The sequence below is a fragment of the Nothobranchius furzeri genome, chromosome 9 (genome assembly GCF_043380555.1).
Source record: "Nothobranchius furzeri strain GRZ-AD chromosome 9, NfurGRZ-RIMD1, whole genome shotgun sequence".
Taxonomy (NCBI): Eukaryota; Metazoa; Chordata; class Actinopteri; order Cyprinodontiformes; family Nothobranchiidae; genus Nothobranchius; species Nothobranchius furzeri.
In genome coordinates, this window is record NC_091749.1 from 73423994 (window position 1) to 73440928 (window position 16935).

The 16935-nt window shown below is 44.4% G+C and overlaps 1 protein-coding gene across 14 annotated transcripts in view; it reads right to left on the reverse strand.

The window, feature by feature from the left end:
* celf6 (CUGBP Elav-like family member 6) overlaps nucleotides 1–16935 on the reverse strand; it is a 209672-nt gene that overhangs the window by 67318 nt on the left and 125419 nt on the right. For all 14 annotated transcript variants that reach the window (XR_008559282.2, XM_054731912.2, XM_070555174.1 and 11 more), the window contains exon 3: nucleotides 15704–15752. Coding sequence is in view for 13 of the 14 variants with exons in the window: in XM_054731912.2 (XP_054587887.1) it covers nucleotides 15704–15752 (49 nt within the window). In the remaining variant the exon portion in view is untranslated. The remainder of the gene's footprint in view (nucleotides 1–15703; nucleotides 15753–16935) is intronic.

Below are 16935 nucleotides of genomic sequence, written 5' to 3' on the forward strand. Positions count from 1 at the left end.
GGACGGACCCTCGCTAGCTGTTTACCTACACAATACAGTATCTGTAACTTAAACCAATTAATTTTACATTTGAATCGTCGTGTCCAGATGCAGTGAGACAATGTCTGCAGCCACACAGGCACCTGTTGACACCACGGGGGCGGGACTGTCTTCTACACCTGTTGAGTCTCACTGTGATGATGAAGAATGTACCATACCATACCAAACCAATTTTATTTATATAGCACATTTAAACACGGCATGAGAGCCGACCAAAGTGCTGAACAAAAACACACAATAAAAACAATCAAAAATAAAAACTAAATCCATTAAAATCAAGTAATCCAACTCAAAAAGAAAAGGAGAAAGGGAATAAGTTAGACAGAATTAAAAGCCAGAGAATAAAAGTGAGTTTTTAAACGAGACTTAAAAAGGGAAAGAGAGGAAGAGTGTCTGATCGGGAGGGGCAAGTGGTTCCAGAGCTTAGGTGCACAAACTGAAAAGGCGCGCTCCCCGTGGGACTTACAGCGGGAGCTAGGGACATGTAGGAGGTGCTGGTCAGCTGATCGGAGGGATCTTGTAGGGACATAAGGGTGAATGAGCTCAGATAAGTAGCCAGGTGATAAGTTATTGAGGGATTTAAACACAAAAACCAGGATCTTGAACTCTATCCGGAGATGGATGGGGAGCCAATGGAGATTTTCTACAACCGGTGTGATGTGTTCCCGCTGCCTGGTGCCAGTCAAGAAACGAGCTGCTGCGTTCTGCACTAGCTAAAGTCGAGTGAGAGTGGAGGAGGAGATACCGTATAGCACTGAGTTAGAGTAGTCGAGACGGGAAGTAATAAATGCATGGACAACTGAATGGAGATGACGCCTTTTTAAAATGGGCTTAACTTTAGAGAGACGCCTCAGGTGGTAAAAACTGGTCTTAACTACCTGGTAATGTAAGATTTTTAACTGGTTTTTGGAGTATGATTGCAGCCTTTTTATGAACTTCGATTCAAGTTTTAAGTACACATACAATATGAATTTAATATTTTCATATCAGAAGAACGTTAGGTGTGGGTGTAGCAACATTTCAACTTTGTCCGACACATCGGGCGGGCGGCACCGCCGCGGCCGTGGCGGGGAGTGAGAACTGCCTAAACACAGCATGACATCTTATGCCGTCTCTTTCTTGTTTACGCTGCAGCGTCTTCATCCAGGCATCACGCAGCAGCACATTTACTGAGCTACAGTCTCAGCATCTAGAACCAGGTGAGTAAGTTACTTGTTAGGCTATTTGTAATCAGCAGTAGAAACGGGCTTTTTCAAATTAAACGGCTTATCACATATATCGATATGCAAAATTAAATTATTTAAATCCACACCAGACACTTGTTTTTGGCACAATCAGTGCAGCATTGATTTAGCATTGAGAATATTAAATAATCTGAACACACACATGTGATTGTCTCCTTAAGATGTTATTGTCAATTAGGCTGTAAATTTGTAAAAAAAAAAAAAAGATGGACAATAGTTTTTGTGACATAGTGAGTCATCTTCAAGGTATAAAGGTTTATGCCCTGAAGAAGGTCGTACCGAAACGCGTCGGCATTTCCTTGTTTAATAAATGAAATCCTCAGAGTGCCTCAGATCACCGGATCTTCTTCCTCATATTCTACAATGTATTTGATGCTGAAGAGCACCTGAGAGTGAGACATAAGCTGTTTTCAAATATTCCCCATGGATGCGCTCACTTCCACCTGTTTTTGATAATTGCATTCATGTTTTCATAGAACAGATTAAAAAAAGATCAATAAAATAAAAAGTTCAGTAACATTAAAAATAATGAAAAGCATCACTGCACATGGGCAGTCTCGCCTTGGGCACCAAATTACCTAGAGCCGGCCCTGCTCTCCAGGCAAAGAATCCGCTGCTGTGAAGTCTGCTTTTCAAAAGTTTCTGCTGCTGTTTGCTCAAAATGGGAATATTCTCTTTAAAGAGTACTTCTTCTGCTTCTGTGTTGTGGTAAATATTTATTTTGTTTTTTCCGTGGTTCTATTACTTTCTGGCCGCCGGCGGTAGAGTCAGGGAAGCACGGTTGTGGTGAGTGTTCAGAAACCATGGACAGCTGCATCCAGCGATAAAACATGCACGCTAGACCGCCGGGTGCATTTCAAATGCAGAGCAATGTTCTAGGCAGCACAACAGAGAAGTTGTGTTTCTGATGGACTCATTAGAAAAGCCTGATGCTGGTGTGCTGCTGCCTGGTAGGCCCGCCACTAGACACTCGCTGCATGTAGGCGTTATGACCGGGTGCACAAAATGATGGAAACTGCTTTCTTTAAAATAGATTGCTTTTTTTTTCTATCATTCTTAAAGAGATATTCCACCCGAAAGTAAAAATCTGTCCGATGCCACAAAAGTGATCGGAATCCTGCTGGGTGACCGCGATAATCGGACTGACTATAAGTAACCACAGGCGGCATTTTAGCCTTGAGACCAGTTTATGAAAAAACACAGCTGTAAGCTTCTGCTGAAAGGTGCCATAAGCACACACACACACACGCACACATGCACACACACACACACACACACACACACACACACACGCACACATGCACACACGCACACATGCACACACACACGCACACATGCACACACACACACACACACACACACACACACACACACACACACACACGCACACATGCACACACGCACGCACACACACACACACACACGCACACACACACACACACACACACACACACACACACACGCACACATGCACACACACACACACACACACACACACACACACACACACACACACACACGCACACATGCACACACGCACGCACACACACACACACACACACACACGCACACATGCACACACACACACACACACACACACACACACACACACACACACACACACGCACACATGCACACACACACACACACACACACACACACACACACGCACACATGCACACACGCACGCACACACACACACACACACATCCAAATACACACTCACATGCATGCACGTACACACACACACACACACACACATCCAAATACACACTCACATGCATGCACGTACACACACACATATACACACACATCCAAATACACACTCACATGCATGCACGTACACACACACACACACACACACACACACACACACACACACACACACACACACACGCACACACACATCCAAATACACACTCACATGCATGCACACACACACACACACACACACACGCATGCATACTCTTTCACAAACAAGGCTAGCTAGCTGGTACCATTCACTCACATTGTTTATTGCTAAGCTAAAGCTAAAGGAGTACTGCTGGATCAGGACGACTGGGTACATGTGTTTCCTACCTATCTAACCACGGGGAATATGACAACAGACACAGTTTTACTTTGGGGTGGAATATCCCTTTAAATAATGTTTTGTTTCTTTTGAAGAAAACTGGTTTCTAGTCTAAAGCAAAATGTGTCTGAATGAGAGTTTTGGTCCTGTTCTTGTTTATTTAAATTATGACAATATATTCGTTCACATCATTTTGACTAGATCTCTCTCGAAGCGGGAAAGTCCCAGGCTGCATTTGTAAAGCTCTGTAACTAGTAGAAGCCATGAGTGGTCTCCCAAATCTGTTTGTGAATAGGAGATGCCAAAGCAGGAAAAACATTTATAATATCTGCAGTAGCGGGGATTGGCAAACTGAACGTTTAATAGAAAACAAAGTTTATAAAACTACATTTTTAATCTTTTAGCAAAGGTTTAACTATGTTGTCAAGGTTAAACCAAAGCAGTTTTACGTCTACATTCCTCAACAGGAAATGATTCTAACTCTGGCTTGAAAGACAACAGAGGATAAACATTGCTTCTAGGGATCTTTGACCTTTAATTTAAAGAGTAACTAAACCCCAAAATAACCTTTTTGCATAGAAACTGTATAATTGGGTCTTAACAAATGCAATCTTTCTGTTTCTGTGCATTTTTTGACATGTTTGTGTAAACTTGATTGGATCTGGAATCTAGGTATAAAACCGTCTCAGTGCTGCCCCCTGTGGCAGAACAGCAGCTACTGCATTTTAAACTGACTGGACTGGAACAATTTCACGTCATCGGCACAGTATCCTCCCACTCCCCCTCCCTCCCAGGATGGAAATTCCCCACACTTGGCCATCCCACTCTGTGCCTCCTGGCAACGCCCACTTTCATAGCATTTTTCAAATCTTGACTAGGGGTGGAGTTACGTTTTCTGATGGTGTGCAGTCCCTCTTTAAAGATTTTATGTGAAATACTATTTTTTAATGCATCCATCCATCCAACCATTCATTTTCTTTGGCTTGTCCGTAGTCGGGTCACGGGGGCAGCAGCCAAAACAGAGAAGCCCAGACTTCCCTAGCCACTTGGGCCAGCTCTTCCAGGGGAAACCTAAGGCATTCCCTGGCCAGGTGAGAGACATAGTCCCTCCAACTAATCCTGGGTCTTCCATTAGGTCTCCTCCCGGTTGGACGAGCCCGGAACACCTCACAAGGGCGGTGTTCAGGAGACATCGTGACCAGATGCCTGAGCCACTGCAAGTCATTCTAATTTGAAATGTAAGCCTTTAAGAAACTGACATGCAGACAGATGTTTCCTAATTTATTAAACATTAAAACATCAGTAAAGCCTCATTTATGCTCTTCCGTCTGCGTCAGGACGGACGCACGCAACGCCATTATCTGTCCTTGTGGGCCTGCTGGAGAGCCCTCGCAAGGACGGACGGAGTCGAGATTTCTTTTTTAAACATTCGTCCATCGAGACGGAGAATGCAAGCTTGTGATTGGTCAGGACACCGCTGTCCTCCACACCGCCGCCGTTGCGCCCTCAAAAACCTAAAGAGAGCCGAGGATAACTAGCGGCAGACACGGAGCAGCTTGAAGAATACCTCGCAAAAAAACTCTAAAAACATGAACGTTTAATTCCCCGTGACTGGAGGAGTGAAAAGATGTGCAGCAAGCGTTTTATTTGTGGACGGAAATGACAGGAAACGTGGGTTTAGAGGTGGCGAGCCCATGAAGAGGTGGAGGAGGATGAGAGACAAATTTGTCTGTAAAAAAGACTCTTATATACGAAAAACAGAATATAAACACACTATCTTGGACCGGATACATGACAGGATACCACATTAGAGCCCTGCACGGGCCTAAAATCTGAGCCCGTGTCCGGCCCGGCCCGAGGGGGTGGAGCCCCAGCCCGACCTGGCCCGGAAAGGTTTTCAGGATTCTCTGGCCCGACCCGAGACCGACTTTTTTTAACCAGCTAAATGAAAACAAAGTGCGTCAATCCTGACCAATGTGTTAAAAGACGTGCAGGATTCGATCAATTTGTTTTTCCCTCATTTACCGTCACAGAGATAACGGCGCACGGCTCTAGTGGTAATCAGGTTAAATTTTATCTCTTTCCAACAATTTTCACAAGAAAACAAAACAGTTAAAAGCAGGGCTTGTGTTGTGTTGACCGGATAGTTCCCGTATTTGACCGTTTATTTGGACGGAGAAAGAATAGAAAGAATTACCCTGACGCATGCAGATGAACTGACATTTTATTCTACGCACATCGCAGATGTAGCTAAATCACCAAAGCAAAGATTCCCATCTGAACATCTGAGCTGGACACTGCTCAGCTCAGCTCACTGTCAGCGCATATGTGCACAGCGAGCTGAAGTTGTGGAGATTGGCTTGGAGCGCGTTGCAGAACCAGAGCGCATGCGGGAAGGTTCCTCCCACTGAAGCGAGTGTTTTCCAAACCCGGTCTCTCAGAGAGACTTCTCCCTTAGAAAATGTTCCCTGATGATGAAACTTTGCTGAATAGCGCTTGTTCCTGTCTCCAATGAGGCGACGCATCCAGGAGCCGTCTGAGGAGAATCCCAGAATCTCACATCCTCTTCAGCTCAGAAGCGCCTATGATTACGCACAAGCGTGACCCGTCAACCCGGTCACACAGTAAGACCGGGTTGGAGCTGTTCAGGTTTACACAGACAATCTTCAGATAGAATTGACTTACAGATATAAAATTAATGCAGTAAAATATAAAGCATTTTATTTAAATATCCATTCATTATTTTACAAGCACAGAGAGCCGCATCAGATGGATGGAAGAGCCGCGGGTTGCCGACCCCTGGTATAGCCTATAAAATGACATGTTGAGGACGCAAACTCAATACATCTCTTTTATTGTGAGGTAACAATTTCTCCGAGTTTTGCGGGTGCGGGCGGGAGTGTAACACACATGTTGCGGTTGCGGGCGGTAATGGTCAGGAATTCAGCGGAAGCAGGATGAAGAAAACAGTCCCGCGCAGGGCTCTACTGCTGCGTTTAAGAGTTAAAATTTTTTAAATGAATTTGATTAAAAATAAAGGCGCCCGGCCCGGCCAGTGTCCGCGGTGATTGCACAGTCGTGGCCCGAAGCCCGGCTCTCGGGCCGTTGGGCCGGGCCGACCCGAGGGCCTAGGGCTTCAGTGCAGGGCTCTATACCACATAACAGCGCTACGCCCTCGGCTGTCCTGGCGGGGAATTGCGTTGCAACACTCCCCAGGAGACGGAGAAGTATGAGAGCAAAACGTCTCCGCCTGTCTGTGCGTGTCTCTCCCTGTTGGAACTGATGGAGAAGTATAAATCCGGCTTAAGTCTCCTCCATTAGTGCGTTTTTGAAATAATCACGACATTTCCTTTTTTTTTTTTACTTCTTGTTAAAGGTGCACGTTGTGTCTTGTGTGTACGTCTGACATGTTAAGGTGGGGTTTTGTGAAATAATATTTCATAGCTAATCTGTTGTCACCCCAGAACAACTATGGTCTTAGGTTAGTTCTGATTTCTAAAAGCTTGTCCAGCAGGAACCAGACCAAAATGATTTACTGTCATCAGAACTTCCTCCTGAGACCCGAGCCTTTTGAAAAAACGCGTCCAGTTCCACATCACGTTCCAGCCGAGTTTTGATATTTCTCTTGTTCTTGGTTTTTGTAGCATACATTTATTTATCTTTTGCAAGAACAGATGTAGCACCGAGCTGTGGCATGACCAGGGCATTACCTGGAACCAGAAATTTCACCACGTTTGTTCCCAGAATGAAGGCAGAATGCAGTCCCGAACGCAGCAGAAAGAACGCTTAAAGAATCAAAGTCTATTCGTTCTGGAGGAGGACACCAACTACGTCCTGCACGTTTTAGACGTTCTCATGCTCCAACACACCTGATTCCAAATGGCCAGCCTTGTTTCAAACTCGTTCTTTTACATCATGTGTGTTTGGGCGAAAAACATTAAAACATGCAGGAGAATGATCCCTGAAGACCAAATGAACTCTGCTGATGTTCCAAAAGGTTTCAGATGAAGGCTACTGGACTTCTTTGGATTCTTGAAGACTACGCTTCTCATCTGAGCCCTGTGGATTTCTTGAAGACGTTTTTATTTTCTTTATAATCAAATGTAATCTGGTTCCTTGATTGGTTGACGTCTGATGTTTGTGATGGGTTACCTACTCATGGTTCCCTGAAGCGGACTAAATGTTCCCACATGTGATATTGAGTGTTTTGATCAAATGACAAATGGATGAGCACCGACGTCATCCAGACACCTGAACAGTGTTAAAGCCAGCATTACTCAGATCACTTAAAACAGCTTGAAGAGGATGTCAAAAGCCTTACAAACACGTCGATAACATCTACGGCGAGGAATTCAGTCATGCTCTTTGTAGTGTTTTTATTTCCATTTTTATTTTCATGCATCTTTTTCTGAAAACACGACCCTCCTCTTCAGTTATCCTTCTGTGTGTGCTGACCACGTTGGCCTTGTGATTGGATGATTGGGTTCTGCTCTAAACAACCTTTTTTTGCGAGTTAGCGGAGGAAAACTCTGTTGCAGCCAAGTTTTTCAATAATGGGAGTGAAATTAAATGTATTATGTATAAATGAAGCTATGTTAGTATTACTTCATACATTTGTTCATCTTGGAAACGTTTCGAGCCGCCGGACTTCCTTGCCTTTCTCTTAAATATTTTCAGACAGCCGACATGCTGGTGCGCTCCTGCCAGATCTCTGTAGGGTAGATACACTCTGCTACGGCTGCCACCAGAGCTGACATGTTCTCAGTGAGGAGGATGCTGATTTGAAATGAGGTAAAGTTACAGGATAATAACGCTCCAAATATTTCAAAAAGAAAGACGAAAATCCTCATGTAACCCTCTGATCTCTATTAAGGTAGCACGACTCGGGCTGCGAATGACCACAGTCACCAGGTCTTGTCATGTGTCTTGCCCATGTATGTCTGATCTCTGAATTGTGTGTACTGAAACTCTAATTTCCCTCTGGGATTAATAAAGTATTGATTGATTGACTGATTGATTGATTGATTGATTGATTGATTGATTGATTGATTGATTGATTGATTGATTGATTGGTTGGTTGATTGATTGGTTGATTGATTGAAAATGACTGATGCTAAACTTGTTCTTGTTGGAAAATTCCAAAAGCCTAAAACCTCCAAGCCCACAATAGAATAATCAAATGCTTCAAGCTTACATTCAAACTTCACACAATGTGTTTATTTAATCCAAAAGATAAGAAGTACATTAGAATATAACTCAGGATCTCACAGCTCTCTGTCCAGCAAGGTTTAGTCTTATAATTCTTTTCAGTGAACGACGTTAGAAACGTTCGCTCTCTTAGGTGTTACATAAAGCTTCTGAGCTTGTAGCTTAGAAAAATAAGTAAATAAATAAAATACTGCAGCTGAGGCGGAGGCCAGTTTAAAGACAAATCTGCGGTGTGAAAGTTGTTTTACAATTACAAGAAACATTTAATTACATTCTATGATTACAAACACTGCCTGCAATACGTCATCACATTATCACTCTTTTAATGAGCAAATGAACATTGTTGTGATGGTTTTAAAGATGAACTGTTCAGAAGAGTTATAGTTATGGTATTTAACTTGGCATCCTCCCTGTACAATGCTAGTTCTACCTCTCATGTAGGTTGGACCGATGCTAGTTCTACGAGCTACTTCTCATGTGGGTTGGACCAATGCTAGTTCTACTAGCTACTTCTCATGTGGGTTGGACCAATGCTAGTTCTACGAGCTACTTCTCATGTGGGTTGGACCAATGCTAGTTCTACGAGCTACTTCTCATGTGGGTTGGACCGATGCTAGTTCTACTAGCTACTTCTCATGTGGGTTGGACCGATGCTAGTTCTACGAGCTACTTCTCATGTGGGTTGGACCAATGCTAGTTCTACGAGCTACTTCTCATGTGGGTTGGACCAATGCTAGTTCTACGAGCTACTTCTCATGTGGGTTGGACCGATGCTAGTTCTACTAGCTACTTCTCATGTGGGTTGACCGATGCTAGTTCTACTAGCTACTTCTCATGTGGGTTGGACCGATGCTAGTTCTACGAGCTACTTCTCATGTGGGTTGGACCAATGCTAGTTCTACGAGCTACTTCTCATGTGGGTTGGACCAATGCTAGTTCTACGAGCTACTTGTGGGTTGGACCGATGCTAGTTCTACGAGCTACTTCTCATGTGGGTTGGACCACGGCTCTTCTCTTCTGTACTGCGGTCATGGAGCACAGGCTCTTCAGTTTAGGAACTTCTGAATCTCATTTCTGCTTTCAGCAGTTGATGTAGCCATCCTATAGATGTGAATATGACACTGTTGATTTCATTCTTGTGTAGGTGAATATTCTGACCAGCACTAACCATCGTAGCCACATCCCTCCGGTGCTGTACCAGCTTCACTAGCTTCCGGTGACCAAAGTAAGGAGATCCCAAATAGAAGTTGCTGAAATGAGTTTGCTGAGCTCAGTTTGTGGTACAAGTTGCAGAGCTCTGTTATAACTTTAGGGTCCTGACTAGCAGATCCCACCCTGACTAGGAGAACTTCCTCCTGGAGGTTTTTTTCTGGCAAATAGCATTTAAACGAGACCCTATATGGTGGACCCACAATTCACTTTAGGGATTTTTTCTGGCCAGACAAGGCCTTGGAAATCCACAAAGGACATAGAGAGCATAACTGGGAAGACTAATGTCTGACTTTCCACCTGGACTTGGTACCTGCATCACTTAACCTTGGAGATGCAGAGTAAAAGGGTGGGGTGAATGGATTTGAGTCAAATTCCTGTTTTAAGTCCTGTTTTGGTTATTTGAAATTCCTAAATGGGCAGCAGCAGCTCAGGAGGTAGAGCAGGTTGTCTAGTAATCGGAAACTGGAAGGTTCAATCCCGTCTCCGGACAGAGAATTGGGTAAGACACTTAACCCCCGTGCTTGCTGGTGGTGGTGGGAGGGACCGGTGGCGCCTGTGTTCAGCTGCCCTCGGCAGCTGTGGCTACGTCGTAGCTCTTCACCATCAGTGTGTGAATGTGTGTGTGAATGGATGAACGATTCACTGTAGTGTAAAGCGCTTTGGATTCCTCTGAAAGATGCTACACAAGTCACCCACTTGTATAGCATCATTTATCATTTATAGATTAAATGAGCGCTGGGAAATCTGTGTTGGTAAATTCAATCCAAAGAGTTGAGCTTGTACAGCTTATAGTACTATGTACTTCATGAACCTTGTTATGGTTATGCAAAAATGAACACACGTGTGTCGGCAAGACCTGAAACTCTAAAGTGCTCCGCTTGTCACTAAACTTCCTGCAAAGCCACATTGTACCTCTGGCCCGTGTTTAGCTCCTACTCAACTAAAAGAAGCAATTAGACCCCATCCCCGTGAAAATAATGAGCAACCAAACACCAAACCGTTCTCCTGCTGGTCCTTATCGGATGCATGCAAGTGGATTATCCAGTATAGTGAGTTGGTAAATGGAATAATCAGGGGAGAACAAACATTTAAACTGTCAATGAAGGCAATGTGTTGCGAGGCTGCAGCCCTCGTGTTTATGAATGCATTACTCTGAGATTTCTGGTGTTTATGAATGCATTACTCTGAGATTTCTGGTGTTTATGAATGCATTACTCTGAGATTTCTGGTGTTTATGAATGCATTACTCTGAGATTTCTGGTCTGAGTGGATAAAAACAACACGGTCTCCAGAGTTCTGCCTTCTTTTTAAAAGTTTTGCAAATGCATTCCCTACATTTTGGGCTCAATTAAAGGAGAAAACTATAAAACTGAAAATAATCGGTCAGCCATTAGTATTTCTGCAGTCAGTGTGTCCGTAGTTTTTGTCTTGATGCACACCGCTGCTGCCAGAGTTCTTGATTTTGCAGAGTTTTGTACAATCGTGTCCAGAGGCTCAGAGGGATCTTTTGGCTTCATTTGCATGTAAAGTGGTGCTCTCTCCTCTCTGGGTGTGAAATGCCCCCAGACAGCCCCTCCCATGTGGCCTGCCAGAGTGAGCCAGGCAGCAGCCTTCACTCTTCCCAACCTGCTAGGCTAGGGCATGACGGCACATTGCATAACATCCTAAGGTCCTGTCAATCTATTCACTGCCCAGCCGAGGTCAGCCTTCTGAAGAGCAGCAGGTTGGCGAGGACGAACACGACCCGTCCACAAAGACTCCCTTCAGCCAGTCAGACAAAAAGCACGGGCGACTCATTAAAAAGGCCGGCCAGGGCCACTGAGCAGCATACAGGCATCACAATGCTGCTGGCGCTGCACGAGAATCCCAGAAAGCAAATGTGCGAGGCATCAATAAACGGGAAGACTCTGTGCACAGGAGTGGCACCATGTGGCAACGTCAGGGCTGATGTGGGCTGCACTTCAGGACAGTGTTGAAAACATCTTATCAGCCTTGATAAAATGAGGAGAACGTCACAGGCTGATCATCATCTTTCTCATCAGCGTGGTCTCTAGTCACACAGCAGCGGTTCCAGGAGTGGGACCTGGTTCCAAGATTGTGTTTAGATAATGGCCATCTCCAATCATATAACATCTTGCCCCATCTCTTCTTCACAGACGCAGCAGCAGACAAGGTCAGAGGGAAAAAGATTCCTGGTGAGGCGAGGCGGCGATAGGGATGGGGCGGCTCTGAGATGATTTACTGCTGAGATTCACTCAGCTGCCTCCATCACCCTCCGTTAACTTTCTCATCCTGTCGTCTCGTCCCCTCTTGCTCTTTCTGTCTTCCATCTCTCACTCGTTTGCATTGCTCCGTGGGCCTTGTGTTGAATCCCGTCTCTGCTCTTTGCTTCAGCTCCTCATTCACAGAGCAACAGTTAAGCAGGAGAAGAAGATGCAAGGAGGCAAGAAGAGACTGAAAAATGTCAACTTTTGATGGTTTGTGTGTGATCTGGGCTGAAGCTGATAGGTTTCAAGTAGAAGTAGAGCAATGACTCATCCCTCGTGATGATAGAGCATCAAAAGCCTGTTTTATCATTTGTCTGTAAATACCTCAGAGTTAAAATCTTAAACGAAGTGGGTAGAACTGGTCCAACAAGCAGGACCTGCATTCGGGGAGAGGAGGCCGGTCGGCCCAGGGGACAAAAATAGATTTAAGAGCTGCGGGGCTCCGCTCTGCTGCTCCATCCTGCCTTTTAAACCCAAGAAGAAAAATGAAGCAAGACGTGAGTCATTGAAATAGACAGCCAGAAAATCAGCTCTGTGATCCACAATGGCAGCCGAGTGGCAGGATTGTGTGGTGCCAGCCCCCCCCCCCCCCCCCCCCCGTCACTTTATGAGCACCGGCCTTACTTCTTATCCTGACACTCCCGTATCCCCAGAGAAAGTGTGTCTCGCAGCGAACAAAAGAGGGGCCACTGGAGCGTCGAGATGGAGTAATGGGCCTTAATACCTGCACAAGCACGTAATCGAGACCCTGCACGGGTTTCCATGACAGATAATTGCTGATGTCTTTGTAGTGATGAATGTGGCTCCATTCTAGAGGTGCAAATGTCCTGCTTCAGCTTTGGGTGTGACAGGCTTGTGGCTCCTCTGGGACTGGTGATCCTGACTGGTCCTCAGCCTTCTGCAGATGAATCTCTACGTTTTTCCTTTACTCGGCTCCGGCTGGGCTGTCTATTTCCCTTTAACTACAAGCTTTCATTGTAAATCTCATTTCATTGTCAGCCATGACTGTGGTTTACTTCCCCGCCTTCTCTGCTGACTTCCTGTTGCCATCAACGCTCAATATCTCTGTTGGGGCCTGTCTGTTTGGTCTTATTTCATTCTGGGCCGTGTCCTATCCCGTCCTCCTGTGGAGAAAGTTCATCTGACAGACTAGCAGGAGCTGTGCCAGCCTGAGAGCCCTCTGTATTTCATTCACGCTGCCTGTTCATCTCCCTTCTCTTACTCTCAGAAATAAATAAAAAAGAGGTAGTAATTGATGCTGGGACCCATCCATCCTCTCCTCTTAAGCCCAGAGATACAATTTATCTTGGTGAGAACGCTGATTGGCTCTCTCCCAGGCCTTGTCGGTCAGACTTTGCCTGTTTTCAGATGGCCGTTAATTAAAGTGTCGCCACGACAAAAATAAGATCTACATGGGGCTGTGTGTAGCGATGGAAATGGACCATCTAATTCACACTTGACCACATAAATCAACAAAGTGGCTCAGGCTAATCTGACCCAGGCCGTCCAAATCACCACTCTGAAATGAAAGCACAGGGCCGACACAGAGCGGTCCAATTAGGTCCGATTCAGCCCGTGTAAATCTTTAACTGGCTTAATCTGTATTAACCTCAGTTATGTTACTCACAAATGGCTTCAGAATGATTTAGTCAATCACAGTGTCAGCGCCGCTATAGAGGGAGGAAGGAGGCCGTGCAACAGATTCAGCACCACGTCAAGGCAGATTTACATAATTTAGAGACGGGAATCCAGCTTCGTTCTGAAACCCGCTGCTGTTTGTCTACGGTGCTCAACAGGAAGTCGCACATCACCACAAATTACAAGGAAACCGACTCCGATGTGAGGTGGAAGTAGGATCTGATGATCTAAACTGGATTTAGCACCTCAAAATACATAAACAAACCAAAACTTTACTTTAGATAAAATTATTTCAAACGGAAGGACAACATAGGTCAAGTCAGTTCATTTAATAATCATTAAAGAGCAAGTCACCCCCTACCAGAGTCTAACTCCACTCCCACTTCATGTTTGAAAAATGCAACAAATGCTGTTGCCTGGCAGACCGAGAGGGCGGAGCCGCTAACAAATACACACACTCAGGCTCACGACAGCATTGTGACATCATAATGTACCAGTTTACATCATAGCATACTTCTTAGCCAATAGCAGTGGCAGATTTAAATTAAAATACAGTGCAGAGTTTTTACCTGACGACGGCACAACACTGCCAGTTTTAGGCAGAATATTGGCATTTTAACTAAGATGCACTGAAGTGCCAAATTATTGACAACACGTGTCTGCAGCACGATTAGACACTCGTTTATTTAGTTTATCAGCACAAAAAAAGTATTTGAGGGTGACTTGCTCTTTAAAAGTGATTACGTTGTAAATGAGTTCGAAATGGACGCATCTTCTTAAATAAAATAGATAGAATGAAATTACAAAAGTTCAAAAGCATCAACTGGATGACATAAAAATCTAAAATTCAGTAAAAACTGCTGGTTTCTGGTCAACGGTTTATTTTTAAAGCACATTGTTGTGTTTATTTCTGTAACTGTTCCATTCAGCTGTCACTGTAGACATCGTTTAGAGATTATTTATTAAAAATCAATTAAAAAAAATCACATTTTCTTTTTTGTTGATTGATTTAGACTTTTTTATTATTTCTTATTGTTGGAATTTTTCCTTACGAAAGGGTACAGCACAGCCAGCAGCTGAGAGGCCGGATGATTTCACTGGTAATAATGATAACTCTAGCATTATGATTAATGCATTCCCATGTTTTATGTTCCACTTGAACGACATTTCAGTGAACTTTATGGTTTTCCAATATTCCCAGAAAACCCAAACCAACATGCATGTTTGCCCTGTGAGACCAATGTGTGATTGTTTAAAATACAACATTGTACTCTGCACCAGTGGCTTATTTAACTGATTATTTTACTTATTTGATACAAAAAACCTTAAAATATTTGGAGTAATTAAAGAAGAAAATCAGATTTTTCAATCTAAAACCAAACTTGTAGACATGAAAAATAATTTAGTCATTTCCCTCGTTCACTTTCTAAAATTAAACATTTTTACCGTTTTAATGTAGTAAATGTATTATTAAATCTGTGTGTGAATCAAACACATCTGCTTTGTGTGAGTCTTGCTGAAGCGTCGCTGCACCACAAACCTTTTGATGTTGAAAATATTCAGTGAAAATAAGAACCCACTGAGTAGTAAAAGTCCTTATTTCTAAGATTTCTTCTGCATTGAAGCATCGACGGATCTTTAGAGAGGACCTTCTCATCTGAGACGTGCAGACCTTTCAACTATGATTGTGGAAATTGCACGGTGCAGATTCTCTGATCTTTTTTATTTCCTCTCATTCCTTCATTTCTCGCCGCGTACTCTCCCGTCTGGCTTGCCTTTGAACTGCTTTTAGTCAACCTGAGACAACTCTTCCGTCGGCACAGATGGGAAGTCAATAGAAGTGAGTGACCTATATTATGGGCAACGCGACTAACTTTGGAGTGTCTCGTGGATTGCATGAACATTGTTCCTGTGTGTGTGTGTGTGTGTGTGTGTGTGTGTGTGTGTGTGTGTGTGTGTGTGTGTGTGTGTGTGTGTGTGTGTGTTTGTTAGTGTGTGTGTTCACCAAAGAGAAGGTTAATTACCTCCCCGTCCTTCGCTGTCGGCTGGCTTCACCTGGATGGGCCGGTTCATCTGAAGAGAGCAAAAAGAAGAGGGAAAGAGGAGAGAGCAAAGGGACATCCCAGATTAGCAGCAGACAATAGGAAGTAATGCTGAAACATACAACGTGGTAAAAGAAAGTCTGGACTGTGGCGATGCTACTGGTTTCATTGTCCCGAGCCCTCCCTGCTCTGTGAGCTAAGCACCGAAATTAAGTGGTGAGGATGATGTAAAGGAGATAAATCTGTGCAAGAGTCAATGCCAGCATGTTTAATTAATCCAGGACAATGTCTCCAGAGACGCCTGAATTCCCTCCACAGTTCAGCAGAATTAGCACTTTTCAAAGACAGAGCCACACAGGATGTCAGATGGCACTTGGAGATTAATGCCATTACATCAGCCACTCCCAGCCCCACCGGGGGAGGTCTTCTCCTCCTGGCTCCTGGTCCTCCTGGCTCCAGACTCCAAGTCACCAACTATATCCTGCTCATTCCTGACCTTCTGCAATCTCTCGTACACTACCTTCATTCCTCCCCTTCTCTATTTTCTTTTTACGCAAAAGCCCATTTTCAAACTCCTATTCACACACACACACACACACACACACACACACACACACACACACACACACACACACACACACACACACACACACACACACACGCACGCACGCACACGCACACACACACTCCTGGAAGATGTTGTTTGTGCAGGGTTGCAGTCATGGACGTAATTTTGGGGGGGGACAGAGGGGACATGTCCCCCCCACTTTTTCCAAAGTCAAGTTTTGACCTCTGTACTTTTTACCATCCAAAAACAATATTACACTATATTAAATTGACACTGGTTGAGCTCTAGGACCAAGCGGAAAGCAACCGTTTGTGTTGAAGCCTGTAAAGAACAACCCCCCCCCCCCCCCCATTGTCCCCCCCCCCACTTCTGAAGTGAAAATTACATCAATGGTTGCAGTGAAACAGTTGGTGAAACGTTAATGGTGCGGAGTGGATAAACAACCCTTGGTGATCGATTGCGGCGGTAAGAACAAAATGCTGCCAAGCCAACATCAAAAATGATATTAAGAACTGACTTATGAAAAAACCTCCCTGGCAGTAGTCTCCTACACCAAAGCCTGGCGTATCGAGGGTACCTGCATTCACGTTTTGTTTTCTGCCTTTAGTCGGCTGTGCCTTAGGGACAGGTCCAATCCACACGTGTC